This window comes from Larus michahellis, chromosome W (genome assembly GCF_964199755.1).
Source record: "Larus michahellis chromosome W, bLarMic1.1, whole genome shotgun sequence".
Taxonomy (NCBI): Eukaryota; Metazoa; Chordata; class Aves; order Charadriiformes; family Laridae; genus Larus; species Larus michahellis.
Window position 1 is genome coordinate 23,629,142 of NC_133929.1, and position 26,345 is coordinate 23,655,486.

The 26,345-nt window shown below is 45.4% G+C and overlaps 1 protein-coding gene across 1 annotated transcript; it reads right to left on the minus strand.

The window, feature by feature from the left end:
- Window positions 1–515: 515 nt before the first annotated feature.
- Window positions 516–24,145, minus strand: LOC141735468 (uncharacterized). The gene is made up of 4 exons (XM_074568318.1): window positions 24,008–24,145; window positions 23,724–23,870; window positions 15,331–16,714; window positions 516–671 (listed from the first exon to the last, which is right to left on the minus strand). The coding sequence occupies exons 3-4, from the start codon at window positions 16,582–16,584 to the stop codon at window positions 516–518; spliced, it is 1,410 nt and encodes a 469-aa protein (XP_074424419.1). The 5' UTR covers window positions 16,585–16,714; window positions 23,724–23,870; window positions 24,008–24,145.
- Window positions 24,146–26,345: the final 2,200 nt, after the last annotated feature.

A 26,345-nucleotide genomic window follows, 5' to 3' on the forward strand; every position in this document is an offset into this window, starting at 1 on the left:
TTGCACAAACACCAGATACACACCCAGTGCATCTTGCCTGGCAAAGACACTACTATGTGTCCCAACCTCAACATTTACCACATGAAATATTGTTCTCATTAAGAATCCGTCCTCTGAAAAACAAGCCATTTTCTCTTTTAAAACATCCCTGTTTGGAAACAAAAGATTTTCTTCGGGTTTTCCAGAAAGGCATACTTTTGGGGATAGAAACCAAACCTGAAGAGTTTCATGCTACAGGAGACTGTGGCAATTAGGCACAGACTCCATTTCGGTGCACAAACGAAATTGCTTTATTTTAGGCAACAGCCTCCTTAAATACCTTCTGCTACAGAGCTAGCAATTTCCCACTGCTACATCCTTATCATGTGATTACACAGCACGTACCACACATACTACATACCATACATGGTGTAAACCAAGACAAACTATTCATCTTCAGCAACCCGGCCGTCCGTCAGCACTCTCTCCTTTTCTTCCTCTTATCATGGCCCAGGTGCTGTGCAGCTAGGGCTTGTTTACTTATCCCATGGTTTGCCGCCAGTGAGAGCGATGAGAACTCCAGGGCTCGTTCTGGGTGCCACGTCCGCAGGTTCTTCGTCATCCACAATTCCCCCTTCTTTATTTACTACCAAAACAGTGGCTAAGGTTTTGTCTATAAGACGCTGCGCACACTGTAGCATACAGAGAATACAAAGCATAATGCACAAGAATTATACAAAAAAGCAAGAATTTTAGAGGTGATTGCAACCATCCAGTTAAGCCCCAACTGTTAAAAAGGTTATCCAGCCATCCCCAACTTCCCCCCATTCGTAATTTCTGCACATTTTGCTCTAACTGTTGTATACTTTTATGGATTCATTCAGAGTGGTCTGATAAATTCATACAGCACATGCCATCAAAATCTTCACATCCATGGCCATGCGCTAATAACAGGAAATCGATGGCTGCCCTATTTTGCAAAGTTGCATGGCGTACTGAATCTACATCTAATAAAAGGCCAGAAAGAGCTAATGAAGTAGCATTACTTTGTTTCGCAAGCCAACAACCTAGCTTTTTTAAGAGCGTTAGCGCTTTCGCAGAAGCCACACCAGGAGCAAAGAAAGAAGAAATGGCAACCACGGGCGGTTGCCAGAAGTGTACCTGGTCGTCACATTTTGACTCGAAAGCATGAGTTACCGATCTTTTATTTCTATGGTAGTCATTCACATGAGTGTGATTTAATATCATTGTGATATTAGGTGTCAGCATGGGTTTTTTTGTTTGTTTGTTTGTTTGTTTGTTTTTATGGTACAAGGCCTTCCCATAATCCGAGAGGGAATCCCTGACCATGCACGATCTCCACAAATATAAAACACGCCCTGGGGCAGTTTCCAGGGCACCGGATCCGCAGGGGCAACGTGAGCGGATGTCCAATTGCACCATTTTGATTGATTCCGATATGTATAATCAAGAGGGGTGACCTTTTGGAGATGTGTTGTGTTTCGAGGGTATTTGGTAAAGTTAAAATACTTACAAGCATCCATCTGAATTGAGCCTAAAATATCAATCTCCTGTAGCTCTAAAGGCAGGGGAAAGAATAATTTATTTGCCCAATATAATGTACTAAGGCAATTTGCAGGTTAAGACTTTGTGATAACCAAGGGTCAAGGTCATCCTTTTTGATGGGGACATGTATGTGGCTTGGATCCATTCCAGAAAGCTGCTGACAGCACAAGCGACCCTGGGAAAACAATCGTGGTAACATTTCAATCATCATAGTTACTGGTTTTGAAAAGGTATGTGGCAAAAATACCCACTCTAATGCAGTCAGGCTCTTTGCGAGTGCATCATCCCACTGTCCTATCAGGGCATAAAGTTGAAATTCTTGCAGGAAGGTGTTCAATGCGTCTTGCAGCAGTAGTAGACTATATCTTATCTTGCAACATGCTGTAATGCCTTCTGAGCTGTTGGGGTTAATGAACATAGAACGTATGGGGGGGGGAGGGGGGCAGGGGCAGTCACAGTGCTTCAGGGCATCCCCTGTATCTTCAAAGTGTGCTCATGTCTCTCTCCCCCTCTCTGACCCGAGACAGCCCCCTTATATCCTGCACTGGATTGAGCGGAGAAGTACAGGCTAGAGTCGCTGCATGCATGGCCAGTGCACGCAGCAAGTCCCACCAGACTCGCCTGCACTGGATTGAGCGGAGAAGTACAGGCTAGAGTCGCTGCACGCGTGGCCAGCGTATGCAGCGAGTCTCACCAAACTCATGATCCAGCTTTGCCAACAGCGGCTGTCTGATACGTGACTACATTGTTGTATTCCCTTCTTGTTATCTTCTTCTTTGAAGGTCAGGTTCTCAGGGAGAAGCACATAGTTTTTGCAGCAACAGTACTGAGTTCCTTTTTCTCAGCACGTACACTGGGTTTGGTTCAACTAGTAATTTTCTGTCATGTCTCACTCGGACCATCCTCAATTATCCCTTACACATGCCACCCCGTGGTCCGTAGTTTGGACACGATGATATTCTACAACTCGTACAAGGGTACGATGCAAAGCGGCATCTACAACTGATCGTATAATGCTTATTAAACATGGCAAACAGCATACTAAACATAACAGACTGTCGTGGTTTAGCCTCAGATGGCAACAAAGAACCACGTGCCGCTCGCACGTGCCTTCCTAATACAGGAAGGATCGTAAGAAAAGGCAAGACTCTTGGGTTGGGACAAAGGCAGTTTAACAGAACAGCAAAGGGAACAGGCAAACAACAACAACAACAACAACAACACGGATAGGGGAATATACAAACGCGATTACGGAACCGCCGCTCGCCGACCGGCCGACCCGGGACGCCCCAGCCCGCTTTTAAGCAGCAACTTCCTGCCCCCTCCCCCGGCAGCTCAGGGTGGGCGTGGCTCACATGGCATGGAATACCAGGAAAAGTTAACCCTATCCCCACCGGAACCAGGACAGGCATCCACCCCTTATTCCATACCATCTATGCCATGCCCAGCAGGTTCCAATGAATTGCCACCACTTTCCCCTGTTATATATATATATCTATACACACATATAATGCCCTTAGTTTATGGGTCATCCCTCCAAAGTGTCCGTTGAGTTCTTTTAATCCACGGCTTTGGGCTCCATTTGTTAGAACAGTCTCTCAGGGCAGGTGAGATGCTGGGTGGTGCTGGTCTGTTGCATGCTGTATTTTTCGGAGCTTGTGACTGGTGCACCTGGTGTGGCTCATGCACGCAGTCCGTGGGCTGAAGATGTAGATCTTGAGGAAACTGCTGGGTGCCAGCTGCTGAGATCAGTTCTTATCCCATCATCCCTGTGCCTTACTTGTAGTACAACTGATAGCAATTATAGCAATGAGGACATACAGTGACAGTGTTTCTTAGCAATTAACAGCACACAATCTGATTCATTGGCTATTCTCGCCCAAAATCAGATCCCCATGAGGTACACATCGGACTTCCCCATCCTGCCGCATCACCCACCAAGTGCACCCAGGTCCTTGGGCAAAAGCAATCCCACGGATGGGTTTGCCTTTGCCTGAGGCAGGACTAACCCAGACTGTCTTCCCTAGCATATTCTTCATATGCACTACGGGGACTTTATCCCCTTCTACAGTACGTGGAAGTTTTGATTGGGCAGGGCCCGCCCGATTGGTAGATCCCCTGGTGTTAACTAGCCAGGTAGCTTTTGCTAAATGTGTATCCCAGTGTTTGAAAGTCCCACCACCCATTGCTCTCAGTGTAGTTTTTAACAGTCCATTGTATCGTTCTATCTTCCCAGAGGCTGGTGCGTGATAGGGGATGTGATACACCCACTCGATACCATGCTCTTTGGCCCAGGTGTCTATGAGGCTGTTTCGGAAATGAGTCCCGTTGTCCGACTCAATTCTCTCTGGGGTACCATGTCGCCACAGGACTTGCTTTTCAAGGCCCAGGATAGTGTTCCGGGCAGTGGCATGGGGCACAGGGTATGTTTCCAGCCATCCAGTGGTTGCTTCCACCATTGTGAGCACATAGCGCTTGCCTTGACGGGTTTGTGGCAGTGTGATATAATCAATCTGCCAGGCCTCCCCATATTTGTATTTCAGCCATCGCCCTCCATACCAAAGAGGCTTCAAACGCTTGGCTTGTTTGATCGCAGCGCATGTCTCACATTCATGGATGACCTGTGCAATAGTGTCCATGGTCAAGTCCACCCCTCGGTCACGAGCCCATCTATATGTCGCATCTCTCCCTTGATGGCCTGAGGAGTCATGGGCCCACCGAGCTATGAATAGTTCACCCTTACGTTGCCAGTCCAGATCCACTTGAGCCACTTCAATCCTAGCGGCCCGATCCACCTGCTGGTTGTTCTGATGTTCCTCCGTGGCCCGATTCTTCGGTACATGGGCATCTACATGGCGTACTTTCACAACCAGATTCTCTATCCGGGCAGCAATATCTTTCCACAGTTCAGCAGCCCAGATGGGTTTGCCTCTGCGCTGCCAGTTGCCCTGCTTCCACTGCTGTAACCACCCCCACAGAGCATTTGCCACCATCCATGAGTCAGTGTAGAGATAAAGTACTGGCCATTTTTCTCGCTCAGCAATGTCCAAAGCCAGCTGAATAGCCTTCACCTCTGCAAACTGGCTCGATTCACCCTGTCCCTCACTGGCTTCTGCAACTTGTCGTGTAGGACTCCACACAGCAGCCTTCCACTTTCGATGCTTTCCCACAATACGGCAGGACCCATCAGTGAACAGGGCATATTTCTTCTCATTTTCTGGCAGTTTATTGTATGGTGAGGCCTCTTCTGCACGCGTCACCTCCTCCTCTGGTGACATTCCGAAATCCTTGCCTTCTGGCCAGTCCATGATCACTTCCAGAATTCCTGGGCGACTGGGGTTTCCCATTCGAGTTCGCTGCGTGATCAGTGCAATCCACTTACTCCATGTAGCATCGGTTGCATGATGTGTGGTGGGGACCCTTTCTTTGAACATCCAACCCAGCACCGGCAGTCGAGGTGCTAAGAGGAGCTGTGCTTCTGTACCAACTACTTCCGAAGCAGCTCGAACCCCTTCATATGCTGCCAATATCTCTTTTTCTGTTGGAGTGTAGCGGGCTTCGGATCCTCTGTATCCACGACTCCAAAACCCTAGGGGTCGACCTCGAGTCTCCCCTGGTGCTTTCTGCCAGAGGCTCCAGGTAGGGCCGTTCTCCCCGGCTGCGGTGTAGAGCACATTTTTAACATCTTGTCCTGCCCGGACTGGCCCCAGGGCCACTGCATGGACTATTTCCTGTTTGATTTGTTCAAAAGCTTGTCGTTGCTCAGGACCCCATTTAAAATCATTCTTCTTCCGGGTTACTTGATACAGAGGGCTTACAATTTGACTGTAATCTGGGATATGCATTCTCCAAAAACCCACAATACCTAAGAAAGCCTGTGTTTCCTTTTTACTAGTTGGTGGAGACATAGCTGCTATTTTGTTGATCACATCCATTGGAATCTGACGGCGTCCATCTTGCCATTTTATTCCTAAAAACTGGATCTCCTGCGCAGGTCCCTTGACCTTACTTCGCTTTATAGCAAAACCAGCGTTCAGAAGGATTTGGACTATTTTACTCCCTTTCTCAAAAACTTCTTCTGCTGTGTTTCCCCATACAATGATGTCATCAATGTACTGCAGATGTTCTGGAGCTTCACCCTGTTCCAGTGCAGTCTGGATCAGTCCATGGCAAATGGTGGGGCTGTGTTTCCACCCCTGGGGCAGTCGATTCCAGGTAGTACTGGATGACCCTCCAAGTGAAAGCAAACTGTGGCCTGCACTCTGCTGCCAAAGGGATTGAGGAGAAAGCATTCGCTATATCAATCGTGGCATACCACTTGGCTGCCTTGGACTCCAGTTCGTACTGGAGTTCTAGCATGTCCGGCACGGCAGCACTCAGCGGTGGCGTGACTTCATTCAGACCACGATAGTCTACAGTTAGCCTCCACTCTCCATTAGATTTTCGCACCGGCCATATGGGACTGTTAAAGGGTGAGCGAGTCTTGCTGATCACTCCTTGAACCTCTAGTTGACGAATCAGCTTATGGATGGGAATCAGAGAGTCTCGGTTAGTGCGATACTGCCGCCGATGCACCGTTGTGGTAGCAATCGGCACCTGTTGTTCTTTGACCCTCAACAACCCCACAACAGAAGAATCCTCTGAGAGACCAGGCAAGGCAGACAACTGTTTAACTTCCTCTGTCTCCAAAGCAGCTATGCCAAAGGCCCAGCGGTACCCTTTTGGGTCCTTAAAATACCCTCTCCTGAGGTAATCTATACCAAGGATGCATGGAGCCTCTGGGCCAGTCACAATGGGATGCTTTTGCCACTCATTCCCAGTTAGGCTCACTTCTGCCTCCAGTACAGTCAACTCTTGGGGTCCCCCTGTCACCCCAGAAATACAAATGGGTTCTGCCCCTCTATAGCTTGATGGTATTAAAGTACACTGCGCACCCGTGTCCACTAGAGCCTTATACTCCTGTGGGTCTGATGTGCCAGGCCATCGAATCCACACCGTCCAATAAACCCGGTTGTCCCTTTCCTCCACCTGGCCGGAGGCAGGGCCCCCCTAATACTCGTCATAGTATCCATTACTCACTTCTTGCATAAATGACTTGGAAGTTCCTTCAAGAGGATCAGAAGCAAGATCAGGCCTTCTGCTTTGTCTGGGGAACGGCCCACTGGAAACTGGCCCGTGCAGGTGGGGAGTAGAACATATTCTCTTCAAGTTGCTGGACCTTCCGCGACAGTTTCTCCACAGCTGAGACAAGGGGGGAAGAGAGACTTTCTTCATATCACCGGAGCCGGCCAGCTACCTCATCCACCGTTGGTCCCTCTTCACCTTTCCATTCCATTACTGCCAGGGAGTTGGCATCTGACGATGGTGCGCTCCGTACAAACTTCCACCACATGGGCCTTGTGCATCGCACCTCATCAGGGTCTGTGGGTAAGTCTGCATTGTCCAAGTCATAATAAATCATCTCCCGCACGGCTAATTCTCTCAGGTACTGGATACCTCTTTCCATGGTAGTCCACTTGCTTGGCTGACATACAACATCCTCACTGAAGGGGTACCTCTCCCTCACGCCTAACAGGAGTCGTTTCCAGAGGCTGAGGGCTTGGGTCTTTTTCCCAATCGCCTTGTCAATGCCGCCTTCCCTAGACAGGGATCCCAGCTGCCTGGCCTCCCTACCCTCTAATTCCAGGCTACTGGCCCCATTATCCCAGCACCGGAGCAGCCAGGTGACAATGTGCTCGCCTGAAAGTCGGCTGAAATCTTTTCGCATACCCCGCAGCTCACTCAAGGATAGGGATCGAGTAATTATCTCTGGTTCTGCCTCTTCCTCCTGCTCTCGTGATGGCCCTGGTTCATCATCATCTCTTACTAAGCGAACTGATTTCTTTGTGTACTTCTTCTTCTGTATGGGGGCAACTGATACCGGCGCGGGTTGGTTCTCTGGTTCAGTGGCAGTGGCTACCACGGGGGTTGCAGTAGCCGCAGTGTCTGCCGCAGGGGCTGCAGTAGCCGCAGTGTCTGCCGCAGGGGCTGCAGCAGCCGCAGGGGCCGCCGGTCTGGTTTCCATCTCTTCCCCTTGAGGGTGCTGCATAATTCTGAGCAGTGCCTGGTAAATACTGGCCAGGGCCCAGCACAGCGCGGTGAGTTGTGCCTCTCTAGAATAGCCACAACATTTTCCCTTCAAATATTCTACCACTTTATCAGGGTCCTGTAATTGTTCAGGGGTGAAGTCCCAGACCATTGGAGGCGAGTAGTTCTCTAGGTACCTGCCCATGCTCTCCCACATGCCATGCCACCCCTGACTATCCAGCCTCAGGGCAGATCTCCGGGTGGTAGTCTTAAATAGTCGCTTAACCCTAAACAAGACCTGGAACGTATTCAGGAGACATAGCACTAGGAACACACTAGTTTGAGTATCCCAAGGATATTCAAGATTCTCAAAAGCTGTCATACCTGACCCGAAGGAGAAAAGGGAGGCAAAAGGGCTGGGGAAACTATTAACAAATTCTGAGAGACGGTGTCCAATGTATGGACAGGACAACAAAACCACATAAACACCCCAAAATAACCGTCTGAACAGTGATGTTATCATATCATAAACAGATATCGCACAGGACAGCAGAATGATAATCCTCATCCCTCTTCCAGACATGGTAAACAGCATCGCAGGGAGTACATAAGCCATATAGGAATTTATGTAACACAGCCATGAGAACAAACCAAGCAACATGATGACCAGTGACTACTTACCTAATAAAATAAATGCATACAAGAAAAAAAAAAACCAAAACCGTTTTTTCCACGTTCTAGTTGGATTCTGTCGTTATCTCAACCCTTCAAGCCCCACGTTGGGCGCCAAAAAGGACTGTTGTGGTTTAGCCTCAGATGGCAACAAAGAACCACGTGCCGCTCGCATGTGCCTTCCTAATACAGGAAGGATCGTAAGAAAAGGCAAGACTCTTGGGTTGAGACAAAGGCAGTTTAACAGAACAGCAAAGGGAACAGGCAAACACCACCACCACCACCACCACCACCACCACCACCACCACCACCACCACCACCACCACCACCACGGATAGGGGAATATACAAACGCGATTACGGAACCGCCGCTCGCCGACCGGCCAACCCGGGACGCCCCAGCCCGCTTTTAAGCAGCAACTTCCTGCCCCCTCCCCCGGCAGCTCAGGGTGGGCGTGGCTCACATGGCATGGAATACCAGGAAAAGTTAACCCTATCCCCACCGGAACCAGGACACAGACAAATTCCTTCCACACAGGCAATGAGTATAATTTGCTTCAACCAACCCCACCCCCAAGTCCATCCAGCAAAGAGATTTCACCCAGTGGTCTCCACAAGTTGCTGGTTCGGTCGGTGCAGTTCTTGCAACTGGGCATGGATGGATTTGGAGTGGTCACTTAGATTCATACAACACAGTCCTTTAAAATCTTGACAACCATGTCTGTGAGCTAAAAGCAAAAAATCAGTAGCAGTTCTGTTTTGCAACATTGCATATCGAATACTATCTACATCTAGCAATAACTCAGAAATAGCTGTACTAGTAGCATTGTTAAACTTATCCTTGGCAGCAAGAGAGTCCTTGTTAGCAAGAGCGCATGCGGACTCCCTGTTCTTGCTGGTATAGTTTTCTCACTGTGCTTTGATCTTCTTCCACAACTGCATCCATGCCTGCTTGTCGGGACTCCATAGACCGAACCAGGATAGCAGACTCATTCAATCCTTTTGGCTTTGTTGTTGCCTGTAAGGGCGCACACACCGGGCTGGAACCCACTGAGGTCCCGTTCCTGTGGAGACACCAGCATAACCTCTCCCCCAAGTTATCAACTGGTATGGACCTTCCATAATTCCTGATTCTAAATTACGTACTAGCACTTGAGCTTTACCCTCGATATTGTGTTTGTCCACTCGCAAAGATGAATAATGTCAGCTAATGGTTGACTCTGCACTGTCAGATAAACTCAAAAAGTTGAGTACATACAATGCTTTAGCCAAGCGTTCCTGTGGTGAGAGAGACCCAACTCCCCCTTTTTGGCACAACATGCGTTTTAATGAACTATGCCATCGTTCTACAATGGCTTGGCTGGTAGGGGAGTGCGGAATGCCCGTAAAGTGTTTGACCCCCCCCAATCTTGAAAGAGTTTTTGAAGGCGGAGGGAGATGTAAGCCGGGCCGTTATCTGTCTTAACTGTATGGGGGACACCTAAAGCTGCAAAAGCTAGAGTAAAATGTTTGATAACATTGGAAGCTTTTTCACCAGTATGACAAGTGGCATGTATGGCTCCGGAGAAGGTATCTATAGAAACATGGATGTATTTAAGGCATCCAAATTCGGAAAAGTGAGTTACATCAGTTTGCTACAGCTCAAGAGCAGTAAGGCCTTGTGGGTTAACGCCAAAGGGTGATGAACTTGTGTATAACTGCTGACAATCTGGACAGGCAGTAACGACATTTCTTGCCTGCGAGGGCATCAAGGAAAAGGTTTTTTGCAATGTTTTTGCATTTTGATGGAAAAATGCATGAGAGATTTGGGCTTGCTCTACTACCTGGGGCACTACTTGAGCTGTGAGAGTTAATGCATCAGCTTGTCAATTGCCTTCAACTAGGGGCCCTGGAAGGGCAGTGTGCGCTCTGATGTGCATGATAAAATAAGGATGCTGTCTATTGTTCAGCAAATGCAAAAGTGTTGACAGTAGAGTAAAAAGTAAGGGGTTGGAGACTTCCCTTAAACAAGCATTTTCTATATGGGGTACAAGTCCCGCAACATAGGCAGAATCAGTTATTATATTGACAGGAGCGTCCCATTTCTGAAACACTCGTACAATAGCGGTGAGCTCTACGATTTGTGGGGACCCGCTAGTTCGACGTACATCAGAATCCCACAATTTAGTCCATGGGTCTTGCCATACTATGACTGAGCGGCCAGTTCGTCAAAGCTTGTAAAGGTATATGACTTACTTTCGGGGCTACATACAAAATAAAATCTTTTTGTAAGAGTCTATGGCTAGGGCTATGAATATCTATTTGTCCCAGATAGTCAATAGTCGCTGTTTGAAACATCACTGAGGTTTGTAGAAGCCATTGCAGCACTTGCATGGATATTGGTAAGATAATACTGGAAAACTCCTGCCCAGCTAATAGCATAAGCCATTGTCTTCCTTTTGTGATCAACATAGCAAAACATTCTGGGCGAGTTACCACTGTCTTATACAGCTGGTGAGAAAGGAAGACCCATTCAATAATGATCAAAGGGTCAGAACGAGTCTCATCCCACTGATACATATGGTTGCACAGCGGGATTTAATATCACCATTTGGAAAGGTAGGCTTGGACACACGCGATCCGCTTGACGTGAGGCTATTGCTTTAGAAACCTTTGCCAAGGCCGACTGCACTTCTGGGGTTAGACTCCTAGGTGACAAAAGATCTGAGTTCCCTTTTAACAGAGAAAATAATGGACTTAACTCGTGATTTGGTATCCCCAATAGTGGATGAACCCAATTAATGGCCCCTAAGAGCTTCTGTAAATCATTAAGGGTTTTAATATCTGCTTGAATTTTCACTTGTTGTGGGATAATTTTTTGTTCTGTGATCCTCCATCCCAAGTACTGCCACGGCTCCTTCTGTTGTATTTTTTCAGGCACAATTTGTAACCCGGCAAGTTTTACTTGATGATATGTAAACTGCAGAGCTGCCTGCATAGTCTCTTGTGACTCTGCTGCCACAAGGATATCGTCCATATAATGGTATATTATAACATCAGTAAACCTTTGCCGAACAGGAGATAGGGCCTTTGCTACAAACCATTGGCACATTGTGGGGCTATTTTTCATCCCCTGTGGGAGAACTGTCCAATGATAGTGTTTACAAGGTTCACTTACATTGATAGATGGCACAGAAAATGCAAATTTTGGGGCATCCTCAGGATGCAAAGGGATTGTGAAAAAACAATCTTTCAAATCAATGATGGTGAGGCACCAATTTCAGGGGACCATAGTGGGTGAAGGCATACCGGGTTGTAGAATACCCATATCTTCCATTGTGGCACTAATTTTTCTTAGATCATGTAAAAGTCGCCATTTGCCACTTTTTTTTCTGGATTACAAACACAGGCGAATTCCATGGACTGGTCGTTGGGACTATATGGCCTTCTTGGAGCTGTTCTTCAACTAGCTGATTAAGGTGGCACAACTTTTCGTGTGACAAGGGCCACTGTTCCACCCAAACAGGGTTATTAGATTTCCAGGTTAACTTTAAGGTGGCTTGCGCCACAGTGGGCCCTAAGACAAATTTGACCCAATCTGTATTCCCCATTGGCTCATACAGTCTCGGCCCCATAAAGTAATTGGTGTAGTTAACACAAAAGGACGGACTGAGGCAACACGATTTTTGGGCCCCTGGATCTGAATTATGTATTTGCTCTGTAAAGGCAAAGCATTCCCGCCAATGCCCATTAATGCCTTCCCCATTTGTACTAACGGCCAGTTCACAGGCCATCTGTCTTTAGAGATGACTGTGACATCCGCTCCGGTGTCCAGAATACCGCTCATGCAAACAGGATCTTTTCCTTGCATCGTTAATGTACACTGCATCAATGGTCGGCCAGCACTGACAGATTGCGTCCATAGTACCTGTGGGTTCCCGGTTGAGCCAAAGCCTCGGTTCCCCCTTTGTGTTTGAACAACTTTCAGGGGACAGGCATCAAAATATACCAATTGGGCTATCCTGGAGCCGCAAGGTAGTGTGCAGGGGGGTGCTGGGGTCCATTTGGTCTCGCAGGGTATAACACAGAGTAATTTACCAAGGCATGCAATAACATATACACATATAGGAAAAATCCAAAAACATATCTCTATGGTACTGCTTTGAATCAGGTGTTCTATTTCTCTTTTTCTGATGCTTTCTCATAGCACGTATGGCATACTTTTGTGCTAACGTGGCACATTTCCCATCTAATTGTTCCTGTTCGGGTTTTTTTTTCCTTTTCCTTTTCCTTTTTTTCTTTTTTTTTTTCTTTTTTCCTTTTCTTTTTTTCTCTTCTTTTTTTTCTTTTTTTTTTTTCCCCCCATCATTTACGACTGACATAAAAGTCTGCCTTTGCAACAAGAGCTCACCCTTAAGTTTCTCATTTCCCTACAGAGCATCCTATAGATTTTGTCTCAACTCCTTTTACCAATCAACCATGATCTTATAGGCAAACAACAAACAACCAGCCATACGCCCTGCACGGGCAAGCCGTTCCCGAGACCGTAAACGTGTCAGCTGGTGAAAACTCCCCCAATATTTCAGGACTTCTGTTGCGTGAAAAGGGGCAAAGCGGTTTTAGCAGAAGATAAACCCCCTTGCGTTCTAACACTCCTCACCGAGGTGGGAGGCTAGGTGCGGCTAGGTTTAAATTCTGAGTGATGCCCAATTCAGCACTATCAGTCCAGTCGCGTTTAATATGTATTAAACTATTACGATTTGGATACACTAATAGTGGACTGCACCTTCAGTCTAGTCGTGCTCATGAACTAGCACGGCCACTCTCGAGTCTTTGGTCGCGTTCAGTGAGAAACCAAAACGGCTAGCTACTTAAAAAAGTGCAGTTTATTTAAACAACAGATATATAGGTTCTTAGGATTGCCGGTGATAAATACACTGTCTGCAAAGCACGTGCAAATGAAAGTATTGTTACATATACAAAATGCGCGACAAAGTTATAAACGATACAGCCTGGCTTTAAATGTAGGAAAAGAGAGTCTCTAGAGAAATTTCTAAGTTTCCCAAGGAAGCACTCGGTATAATCTAAGTCTTACCCAAAGGCGTCCCTATGGGGGGGAAGAGAGGCTCAGCCCGTCGACTGATCCCAGAAGTCAGTGATGGAATTCTTTATGATGGTGTCTTCCCTGGGTATCCCCCCTCTCTTGGGCTATTTTTATACTATTTGTTATCTTCAAGGTGGAGTTTGAGTGACTTTAGTCATACATACTTTTATCATGATTGGTGTAAAATTCTCTCGCTTCACAATTAAAGGTATAGTTGACGAGAAATTCAGGGCGCAGACTCAAGAAGGAGTGGTCGCACCTTGGAGGCGGGTAGCCTTCGGGATGGAGGTGTGTTTTGGTATTATAATGACATTATAATGAGCAAAGTTCGCACAAAGGACAGCATTTCATCAAAATTTGACAAAATGTTGGCTCTGAGTATCGAGCGGGCAGCTAATTGGCAGCTTATCTGTTTCATGGTATCATCCCATTCCCGTATCCGCTATACATCATAAGGTAAAGCCACGGAATAATTGCATCCCGTCCCGTACCTCATGTAGCTTATCAGGGAACCACAGATGTTGTGTCCTTCATGCCAGCTGCGGCTATTTTCTACCTCAGAAGCCTCTTGATTTTATACTTTTCCTTAATGTGTGAACAATGCTGTACTTTTGTATTTTTTAGCCAATTTAGTATTTATTCCACATAATCCACCCCGTGACTACTGTCACTCAAGCTCCACAATACTCAATACTGATAGGAAAGATCACATGTGTTCTTGTGACGAGGGATATCAAGTGCAAATACATCTCGTGGAGTGATCAAATGAGTTAAACTTTTCATCATAATCCAAAGTCTAACATACAAAACAATTGTCAAAGCGAAGCACAAAACAATGAGTATGAGTAAAACAACAACAGGATGGAGCATCTTGTTATAAAGTCCTGTAACTGTCGGTGACCATCCAAAAAGAGTATCTCCCCATCCATGTCCTCCGTCTCTCTTGACTCTTTCCAGCACTTGGTGTATTTCTTCAACATCATGATGGACGGTAATCAAAGTTCTCTGTCCATTTTCTTGGGCCTCTTTCAACAGTCGCTTCAAGTCATCATGTTGTAGTAACTTCTTCACCAGTGAGAGATTCATTCCGATAGGGGTAGGCAACAAATCTCGAATCAATGTATAATTAGATTGTAGCAATTGAAAAGATGTAACAGGAGCTGAATAATTGAAGTCACATCCGATAATGTTAGTAAAGTTACAAACAAAAAGGTTTGAGTGATTACTTATATCAACTACTATGTCATCTATGAATACAAGAGTACAGGGAGACCTCATGCAAACACACCCTTTCCCAATATACACAAGCACAGTTTCTGGGGTTTCATCGGGATGTATCTCAAAGTGACAAACATTCTGGTTGGTGTCAAGACAAATGTCTTGTGCTTTCAGAGTATTACTCTCACAAATGAATCCTTGTTGGTCTCGTGAAACGCATGCGTCAACATCAACAGTTTGCCACTTATTCTCGTTTTGTTGTGCCCACACTCTGTGCTCTATTGGATAGAGTATGGCTCCTTGGTGATTCAACCCCAGCGCAATGATTGGGTATATGGTGTATACCAAAGCATTGCGTATTGTTAAGACAAAAGCTGTGGCCTTGCTCTCAATGGGATCATAGGTGAAGTTAACCAGATGCCACCAGGACTGAAATTTTTTCTCAAATTCAATTGTGTTATCCCATATTACTTTTCGAATTTCGGTGGGCAAGGTGCCTTCTTCACCTTCCCTTATGATTGCGGCTGTCATAGATTGCATCCACAATTGGGCTTGGATACAACTAAGAGCCAAGGAAACATTGTTTTGGGTTGTACCAAGTGCATCTGTGATCAGCTGATGGTCTTTTTCACCCGTTTCTTCCCACTGAGGCAATATATTCGATAAAAGCCATTGGTGGTTTCCCAATGCTAATAGAGAGGACTGTAGGGGACGTCTTAATTTGTCCAGATCAGTAGTGGTTGTGACTAGTTTGTTGGCAAGTATCTCAGCATCTATACTATTTAAGACTCCCAGGCCTGTTCCTAAGATACCAGTCACATCCCTCTTCAGTCGTTGTGAAGTGGCAAAAGTTTGTCTGCGTAACCATGCTGACCATCCTGCATAAGATGTACTTAGGAATGGTAAACAAGTGGGTTTGATCGCAGAGATTTTAATCTGCATTGACAATTCTACTCGTTTGAGGGAATATGTGGGAAACAGTATCTGTTGTTGACCTGTGTGTTTAATAACATAAGGGCCAATGTTGAAAATGTAAGGAGTTAGACTAATGGAGGGCTTAGAAGGTACGCCTTTGAGAGTTTGTGGGGGTGTAGGTTCTGGATTTATTTCGGCAAGTTCAGGTGTATTTGAGTCAATCATAAATTCAAATAACAATTCTGTGCCCTTGTAGCCCCAAATACAATACACTATTGTAGGTTTGATAAAAGTGAAATTGTGCCAGCAATCTGAATTTGGCTCCATAATTTTGTAACAGTCAGTGTTGTATTTGTCTGGTTTGGTAGAGTCTACATAGATGGTTTTAATTACAGTTGGCCTGTGGTGAGTAGACCCATTGATAAATCGGCAACCAATGTGTATTCTCTTTCCAAGGGTGGCCTCGATTTTAGCCATTTGAAGTGAATCATTCCATTTCCATTTATCTCTGGAATATACTTCACTTCCTTGTATAACCAGAGTGGAGAGATTTAAACCCCTTTTGTTTCCTGGTGTTCCGGTGCTTGGAGTGTACCGTGACAATGCATTATCCCAAAGGTCAGGTGCTACGTCTATCTTGAATTCAAATAGCAGCGCTATTTCATCCTGTTGCCAACGACAAGTTACAAGAGTGGGTTCAACAAGAGTAAAATTATACCAGCAATCCCACTTGTCGGTGACACAGTGCTTTGTCGTCATTGAGCGTGGGTTCTGAGGGCGAAATATCTCTATTCTCATGGCCTTCTCATGGTTTGAGCCGTTGATCATTCTACACCCTACTCGGGCTTCCACCCCTGCCTTACCTTTCAGGACTGGGTACCAACTATTCCAGGTCCACTCATGTAACACCTCATTTTCCTGTAGAACTACAGTGGCCAAACTCAATTCTCCCTTTCTTGTACCTGCCATCGCATTGTGTTTAACAAAGGCTTGAGACCATGGCCACTCTGGGTCTCTCTGACTACAAACAACAGGGAATAAAAAGGTAAAACTGAATAGCATCAATTCCATCTGCCAATTCGTCATTTTAGAATTTGGGCCTCCAGGTAGCCATACATAATAAAAATAGTATTATTGCCAGGATCAATGCCAGGATTCCCTGGAGACACTCAAAGGTAGCGTAGGCCAATCCGTCTGTACAGCTCATCCAAGGTTCCTGTAAGACACAAAGGAAAAGAAAATCTGCTCGGTCTTATTCGACCGACAGGGTTAAAAAGAAGGCGAGATCCACCGGGTGCTGATCCGGTGTATCTTCCCTGAACAGTCCTTGGCTTCCCATGCATAGGGATTTTTGGGAGTAGCTAGCACCATTGGTACCGTCCCAATTTGAGGCATTTTCACTAGCACAGGTTGCCCAGGGTGAAATCTTCCGGGGTATGTTCCCGGTTCATTGGGAGCCTTTGGAGAGATAATATTGGCAGATACACAGAAAGCTTTCATTTTAGGACAGCCATCTCCACTCCATCTGTTATTTAATTGATAGATGGCATCGTCCAATCGCAAATGCCAACCAGGTTCATGAGTTTTTGCAAAACGCTTAACCAATCCATTGGTGCGTTCAACAATGCCATTAGCCTGGGGATAATAGGGAGTATGAAATACCCACCAAATCCCTTCTTCTTTGGCCCAATCTTGTACCACCGAAGCGGTAAAGTGTGAAGCGTTATCACTTTGGATTTCCTCGGGAAGGGGAAGTGTGCTGAACCACCCTTTTAGGCCTTTCACTGTGTTGTCCCCGGTAGCTGATTTGAAACTGCTGGCCATACTGAGGCTGGAGATAATCTCCACTCCTACCAGGACATATCTTTTCCCACCTGATGATCTCAAGGGCCCAATATAGTCAATCTGCCATGAATGCCACAACGTTTTCTTGTCCCGAATGTGTAAGGGAGGTGCCTTACTCGGATGATCTTTGCTGAGTCGTAGGCGACATTGTGAACAGGCAGTTACTACTTGTTCGCACAGCTTAACCGACACGGGCCACCCCCGGGCTAGACCTTCCTGATACAGGTCAGCACGGCCTGTGTGGCCACGTTTAACATGTAACCATTCAAGTAACTGTTCCCATTCCCGACCATCATCTACAATGTCAATTTGCTGTAGCCGCGTGAGGCTATCTACCTGTTGGTTGAATTGAGCAGTGATCGAGTTTGAACGATCATGGCCTTTTACCCAACCAATGTGCAATGTTCTCTGTCCTCCTATTTCTAACAGTTGCTTCCAACTGTCCGTCTCCCAAATCGGGACTCTGTTCACCTGCCAATCATTGGCTGCCCAGTGGCCTATCCATTCAGTGGCTCCTTTAAAAACAGCATATGAGTCAGTGTAAATGTAACTAGCCCCATGTTGTGCAGCTAGTAGGACAGCTCTGAGTTCCCCTACTTGTGCACTACCCTCCCCTGTTTCAATCGCTCTTTCTCCCGTTGCTACTTCCAGTGCTATGGCCTTATATTTCCACTTATTGTTTTCACGGTGAGATGACGCATCAGTAAACCACACTCCTGTAAGATCACTGCCTTCCTTCAAAGGAGGAGCTTCTTGGATCGGAGATGGTCTATTTGGTGGGGATTGGAACAATAGGGCACCATCTATATCCTTTTGCAGCTTGGATACTTTGACACTGCCTTCAGAGACTGGCATGATTTCATTAATGCCTTCTAAATAAGCATACCACTTTCGAACTGTAGGTTTCTGGGCAATGCCAGCTGGTGGTGTTGTCCCTTTACAGACCACATCTAGGAGGTGGAAAGGTCCCCGAATGATCACACTCTGTTCTCTTCTTATCTGCTCTGTTCGTTGCAACGCTCGCACTAGGGACAGTAAACCCTTCTCAAGGTCTGAATATCTGCTCTCAGTATCATTGAAGGAGTGAGAGCTAAATTCTAATGGTCTCTCCGGTCCTGCTGGTCCTTTCTGCCATAAATTACAATGGGAACCATGTTCACTGAACCCCCATTCTACGTGGACAGGGTCAGTTGGATGTATGGGACCAAGCTGTTGGAATAACCTTAGCTCCTTTATTAGTAATTGCAGAGCATTAGTGTGTTGTTTAGTCCACTCCCAGGATCTACCCTTTTTGAGCAAACTATAAAGGGGGCGAGCAATGATGGAAAAGCCAGGGATGTGTTTACGCCAATAACTTAAAGTTCCCAGAACTTGCTGTAACTCCTTCACGCTGGATGGATTCTGTCCATGCTCTATTTTTTCCAGGGTATCCTGAGGGACAGAAGCAGCTCCCTTAATCCACCAGACCCCCAGGAATTTAACTTCCTGTGCAGGTCCCTGACACTTTGAGTCTGGAATTTCCAATCCCAAATCAAGTAATGTTTTTCGGATGTTTTCCATCATGTCTTTTACACTTTCTTGGTTCTCTCCCCCTATTAGGATGTCATCAATATATTGGTATACTGTACATCCCTGTGAAACAGGAATCTCTGATAGCACTTTAGCTAAAGCATTATGAGCAATAGTGGGGGAATGTTTGTATCCTTGTGGAAGTCGGTTAAAGGTATATTGGACTCCTTTCCATGTGAATGCAAACCGCGCTTTGTCCTGCTCAAGGAGGGGGATCATAAAAAACATGTCTTTAACATCTAAGGCAGCCATCCAAGGATGGGCAGCTCCTTGTATCATTGTCACAATTTCCGCGATATTTGGAACTGCGGCAGTGAGGGGTGCAGTGTTGGCATTCAACTTTCGGTAATCTACTGTGAAACGCCATTGCCCGTTTGGTTTCTTTACCGGCCACACTGGTGAATTATAAGGCGAGTGAGTCCTCTTGATGATGTCTCTTTTTTCTAAATCTGATACCACCCTGTCTGCTCCTGCAAGTGCAGCTGCAGGCAGTGGATACTGCCGGACATTAGTGATTTTAGAGGGAGGTAAAGGCATGGAAGTTTCCAAGAGACTCAATTTCACTGTGTCTATTACTTTTTCGCATCCTGCAAAACTCCACACAGTTCCATCTGGGAATTTCCACGTTCGCCCACGCAGCACGTCAAATCCTAGGAGGTTAGTATGCGAGGCACCCACTAACACTTCCGCCCTGGTCATCCGCTGCTCTCCCGGCAACCAGAGGTTAATTTTTGCAATGGGGCATGTTTTTACCACACCATCAATTCCTGCGAAGTTGACTCTGCGTCTGGTGGGATTTATACCTAGAAGTTGTGCCGTTTCATTAGTGATTGCAGACATTTGGGCTCCGGTATCAATAATAAAGTTTACTGACATCCTCCGGGGTCCGACAGGAATGGCGATAATAGGTTCAGAATCTTTATGAGAGAGCCATTGAATAGCTAGTACCCGCCGGACAGGGTGGCTCACTGCCCTCCCCGGGGATAGGAGTTTTTTGACTGGGACTCTGACAAATCAATCAAATTACGCTCTGGTGCAGAAGGCACAATTTTCTCACGGCTTGGGGATTCTCTGGTTAGACTTTTCTCCCCAGCCGAATTATTCTTTCTAGTTAGGGATTGGACCAGCGTACGGAGATCTCCCGTAGGGACACCGTGCAAGAATTGTCGGGGCACCCCTAATTGTAGGGCTTTACGCCACAACTCATTCCGGTCCTTATCAGGCTTAAACCTTTCCACCGGTTTGGGGTTTTGAGTGTGAGTTCGGACTTGGCAAACCTTTCGGGGGTGTTCGGAGGATTTTTCGCTAGTTAGGCTGGCCCAGCCCATTCGGCGCCCATATTGGTCTATTTCCTGTACATATTCATTCCAGGTGGGCATGTAGCGATGCCGGCCCCGCCCATGAGCATCCCGAGCCTCTCGTATGCGATCTTGAGTACGAACAACAAATGGCTTCAGGCAATCGGGAAGACCACGGATGAGAGGGGCTAATCGATCGGGGTCGATAGCAGCTGACATTGGGGATTTCCGAAATTCCTCTCTGTCATACATGGCTTGCAGACAAGCTGCTTTCCGTATCGCCGCAAACAGTTCAGAGTAGCCTGTAGCTCTAATCTCTAATGGCTCTCCCCTCTCTCGCGGATCCATACCACCTGCCCAAAAGGCTGCTCGAGCGGTTAGGGAATAATTATGATCCCCGTCCATTGTAGTTAAAAACACTCCTGGTCCCCAAGAGTCTCCTGCTTCTTTCTCACTCAACATAATTCTATCTCCTCCTTCAGAAGAAACTCGCCACACATACTCAACAGCTGACTCTTCTGGCCGCCTCGAATATTTTTCCCTTATTTTCGCTAACTCTGTTGGTGTCCACGGAATAGTACGCACAGTGTTGCGGACTTCCTCATCATCCTCATCAACTGTGGTTTCAGTTTTAATCAGAGGTCGTAAAGGAAAGACTCGAGATTTCACAGTAAAAGTCCTTCCCTCCTCATCTTCTTCCTCATCTTCACTATTAGACCAAAAATCTCTGGTCTGGGTTCCAGAATTTGGATAACACATTAATTTACGAATTTGTTGGACCTGGGTCGAGGGCTGCATTTTATCTAAGAGCCCAGTCACCCTTTCCAATAACATTTTAAGTTGGTGATTTTCACTCCCAAGTTGAGCATTCCGGTTTCCTAAACATTCATTCTCACTCACAAGCTTATCAACTTGAGTTCTTAATTTTTCTCCTGTCTCCTTTTGAAAGGCTAGTGATGACTTCAACACCTCATTCTCCGATTTCAGGGTTGCATATTCTGCAGCTGAAATCAGATTAGGAGCAGGGGTTTCCCTAGCTTCTTGTTGTGCACAAGATAAACAGGCGCCTAACACCGCACAAATCACACCTTTGCCTTTCCCCGCTCTGAGATTCTGTGAAACCCGACACTCTTCAATACGTTCCACCACTTTCTCTTCATCCTTCCAAAATTTACGGGCCCACTCCTTCCCAGCCTGGGAAGGGGCACAATCATATTTTTGCAGCAGTTTATCCATGGCAATCCTGCCGGACTACGCCAAAATTCTGTTGCGTGAAAAGGGGCAAAGCGGTTTTAGCAGAAGATAAACCCCCTTGCGTTCTAACACTCCTCACCGAGGTGGGAGGCTAGGTGCGGCTAGGTTTAAATTCTGAGTGATGCCCAATTCAGCACTATCAGTCCAGTCGTGTTTAATATGTATTAAACTATTACGATTTGGATACACTAATAGTGGACTGCACCTTCAGTCTAGTCGTGCTCATGAACTAGCACGGCCACTCTCGAGTCTTTGGTCGCGTTCAGTGAGAAACCAAAACGGCTAGCTACTTAAAAAAGTGCAGTTTATTTAAACAACAGATATATAGGTTCTTAGGATTGCCGGTGATAAATACACTGTCTGCAAAGCACGTGCAAATGAAAGTATTGTTACATATACAAAATGCGCGACAAAGTTATAAACGATACAGCCTGGCTATAAATGTAGGAAAAGAGAGTCTCTAGAGAAATTTCTAAGTTTCCCAAGGAAGCACTCGGTATAATCTAAGTCTTACCCAAAGGCGTCCCTATGGGGGGGAAGAGAGGCTCAGCCCGTCGACTGCTCCCAGAAGTCAGTGATGGAATTCTTTATGATGGTGTCTTCCCTGGGTATCCCCCCTCTCTCGGGCTATTTTTATACTATTTGTTATCTTCCAGGTGGAGTTTGAGTGACTTTAGTCATACATACTTTTATCATGATTGGTGTAAATGTCTCTCGCTTCACAATTAAAGGTATAGTTGACGAGAAATTCAGGGCGCAGACTCAAGAAGGAGTGGTCGCACCTTGGAGGCGGGTAGCCTTCGGGATGGAGGTGTGTTTTGGTATTATAATGACATTATAATGAGCAAAGTTCGCACAAAGGACAGCATTTCATCAAAATTTGACAAAATGTTGGCTCTGAGTATCGAGCGGGCAGCTAATTGGCAGCTTATCTGTTTCATGGTATCATCCCATTCCCGTATCCGCTATACATCATAAGGTAAAGCCACGGAATAATTGCATCCCGTCCCGTACCTCATGTAGCTTATCAGGGAACCACAGATGTTGTGTCCTTCATGCCAGCTGCGGCTATTTTCTACCTCAGAAGCCTCTTGATTTTATACTTTTCCTTAATGTGTGAACAATGCTGTACTTTTGTATTTTTTAGCCAATTTAGTATTTATTCCACAACTTCCATCCGTTCTACAGCCCATCCTGGTGTATCTACCTGGGGCACGCTCGCCTTACGTCTAAACATTGTGTATATACAAACTTCTTCACTTGACGGAGTGTCAGCCCTAGTTGCATACGAGAACAGTACCATACCGGGCAGAACACCTGCTCAAGGGGAGTCACCTAATGACACTGCACACAACAAAAAACAAACAGTAGCACCGATGCTGATCAGCAGGTATAAGCTGGCGCCCACACACACTTACACAGCAGACATACAAAAACAGCACTTCTATCTCAGGGAGACAGCTGGGGATGGGAGGGGCTGAGGCGGGCGGTGGCGGGAGCGAAGTGGCTCCGGCGCCGTCCTTCGCCGACATTCTGACAATACACCGCAATACCCCAATTCCGGCTGCACACGTATAAGCAGTTGATAAGGAGGAACAGATGCGGTACCTGGCACAAATGGAGGAGGGTTAAGAATGGAGGAGCATGATAACAACTTTCGTCGCTGTTGCTGTAAAATCTCCTCCGCAGCTGAAGCAGATGCAGGCATAGCTTTAATTGGGGTTAAAGGTGGATATAAATCAGGTTCAGTCCCTGGATTTATTGGGCCAGGATCAAAGGGGTCCCCAGGATCATCCTCAGGGCTATTACAGAATAGGGTAGAGTGAACTTGAGTGCTTCCTTTCCCTTCGGCTTGTTCTGATCTCGGCAAGACCGGGGGGCAATCGTCTGCTTTAAAATTAGGAGGTGCGGCGGTTGCCCCAAACGGAGCAGCATCGTTATTGCTCGCAGCTTGTCTGATATCCTCCTGTTTCTGTATCATCTCTAGAATTTGCCGCCAAGGGGTTAATAATTCAGCAGCAACCTTGTCTGCCTTCATGGCTCTGTCCCAGAGTTTAACCCCTGCTGCATCCCACGTTTTTATACTAAAAATAGTGATTGCATCGACACCGTTGCAATTAACGGAGACCCATTTCAGTATCTTTTTTAAGGTCTGGAGGCTCATATCTACATGATGTTTCTGCAAGAGTCCTTCCATTAACCCTAGCACCGATTTTTCTTACAAAGATATGTTACTCCCCATTGTTCCCCACAACTCACCTCTCTTGACGAGATGATTGAAGCTGGCTCCTGCTTCCTTTCAGCAGCACTGAAGTTCTGTGGGGCTTGCCACCGGCCAGACCTCGTTAGCCTGGATAATCGCTCCGTCTCACACAGGGCACCATTTGTGGCAATTAGGCACGGACTCTGTTTCGGTGCACAAATGAAATCGCTTTATTTCAGGCAACAGCCTCCTTAAATACCTTCTGCTACAGAGCTAGCAATTTCCCACTGCTACATCCTTATCATGTGATTACACAGCACGTACCACACATACTACATACCATACATGGTGTAAACCAAGACAAGCTATTCATCTTTAGCAACCCGGCCGGCCGTCAGCACTCTCTCCTTTTCTTCCTCTTATCATGGCCCAGGTGCTGTGCAGCTAGGGCTTGTTTACTTATCCCATGGTTTGCCGCCAGTGAGAGCGATGAGAACTCCAGGGCTCGTTCTGGGTGACGCGTCCGCAGGTTCTTCGGCATCCACAGGAGACGCTCTGCTTCCTCCCTCCTCCCCTCAGCTTATGACCGCATGAAAATACAGCACTAACAATCCAACCAGGATTTCTACTCCATTAGGAGAAAAAGCACTACAGAAAAGCACGGATCACACTTCAAATAGACAACTCTACTGCTCATCTTCCTCACTCCCCAAATTAATAAGTAAGTCTTTCATATAAAGAGGAAAATTGTAACAAGAGGAAAATATCAGAGGGACTTGATACCAAGTGTACCTAACATCTTTAAAATATACTCTATACAGCAATGTCCCTTACACTACTACAAAACAAGCACTGTAAAATATTTGTATAAGTACTTACAAGCATATTATGCCTTGTTAAGAATCATCACTGCTGGCATGAATGGAGGTGAATTATACTAATTAAGTCATTAAATCTAAATATTTATTTGTTAAATGTAACTACCATCAGTACTAACACAGAATTTAATAAAATACAGAAAAATGCTTTACAACAGCTACCACGAAGACTTGAGTATATAAAATGAACTTACATAAATTCAGAGAAAAAAGTAACTCAAGTCAGAATTCACATATGTAATACAATATCTACAGCTCATGTCAAAAATTTATGTTCAGTTTGTATCAAATGTAAATTACAGAAGTGTATAATATTAAAAAACTAACAGTGCTGATTTATTACAAGACAAAATGTTCAGCAATTAACTGCTATTATTACTTTTCCTATAAAAACACCAATAAGGTATGAAACTTTCCTTACAAAGATAATAACCACCAGCTACTCCTTCCACCTGATGATTATTCAGTAGAATATACGATGTGAGTTGGGCAGTCCTGGGCCAACCCTAGACTCAAGAGATGCTAATCTCATAGCAACCAATTTTGACAAATGTCTCTATTAACAGTCTCTTATAAGAAAGCAAAAGCAAGAACTGAACAAGCAATGGTGGAAAAATGACGTTCCTGTAATAAAAAGCACATCTAGAGTCAGGCTTGAGAGACAGTGGCAAGCTACCAGGACAAAGCCAGTATTTTGATGCATTTTATCTGTTATACAAGTCACAAGACTTGAACTACAGAGAGTACAGAACTGTGCCTCATATAACTATTAAAGAAAAATTTGTTTCCTTCACGGTCAAAAATATAGACGCTTGTGTTTTAAATAAGTTACCTCAGCAGCAAAATATAATAACAAGAGAGAGACAGTCTCACAATCCATCTGGAAACAAAATAAAAGAATTATTCAATGGAGCTTTCCTTTTCTCCTCTCCCAGTTCTGCCCCTATGCATACCAACCACAGCCTGATGTACAAGCAAGAAAAAGAATCATAGTTCTCATAACAGCAACACCTGCCTTCCTTGGGGCTCACAGGATCATACTGTGATCACCAATCAATCAACAGGAAATCAGGAAAACACAGCTGCTTCCTGATTCCTTTCACAGAAAAGAAACTAACTGAGCTCACAAGCAGTGGTAAGGGGAGGCTTTAAATCGCAAAGGTCTCTAACATCCATGCTGACACAAAATCTTCCCAGTTATAAATTAACTGTTTAGACTGAAAACCCACAAGTCTCATATTTCCACTACTCTGCTTATTCTCAACCAAATCTATTCTAGACTGTTTTGTAACTATTGTCTTAAGTTCAGACAAACTTAAATCACACCAGTCTGCAAGTTACCTTTCTATCTGAAAGGGGTCTTTTAACTCTGGTTTTCAGTAACTATACTTTACTGAGCCAGTTGTAGCATTATTCAACTATATATATATACACAAACACACAAAAAAAATTAATATCATTATGTTGCTAGAAATTAAAACAGTCAACCAGCAAAGTGACTACTGAGAAACACAGGTTGAAGTAAAATCAGCTGTTTCTGCACATTGTTTTTCCTTTGATGTTCTAGAGAAATTTATAGAACTAAAAGAGTTTCATTAAACAAGATGCCCACTGCCCCATTGGAGAGAGATAAAGAAAATAAGTTATATTCAGTGCAAAGAATCCATAAATCTGACAGGCATACAAGCAGTTATATAAAAATTTTTTAAAATCCATATCTCATTGGAAAAAATGACTAGATTGTTACTTTAACTTGATGTCTGTCACTTATATGTATAATAGATTGCATTTTAGAGATTT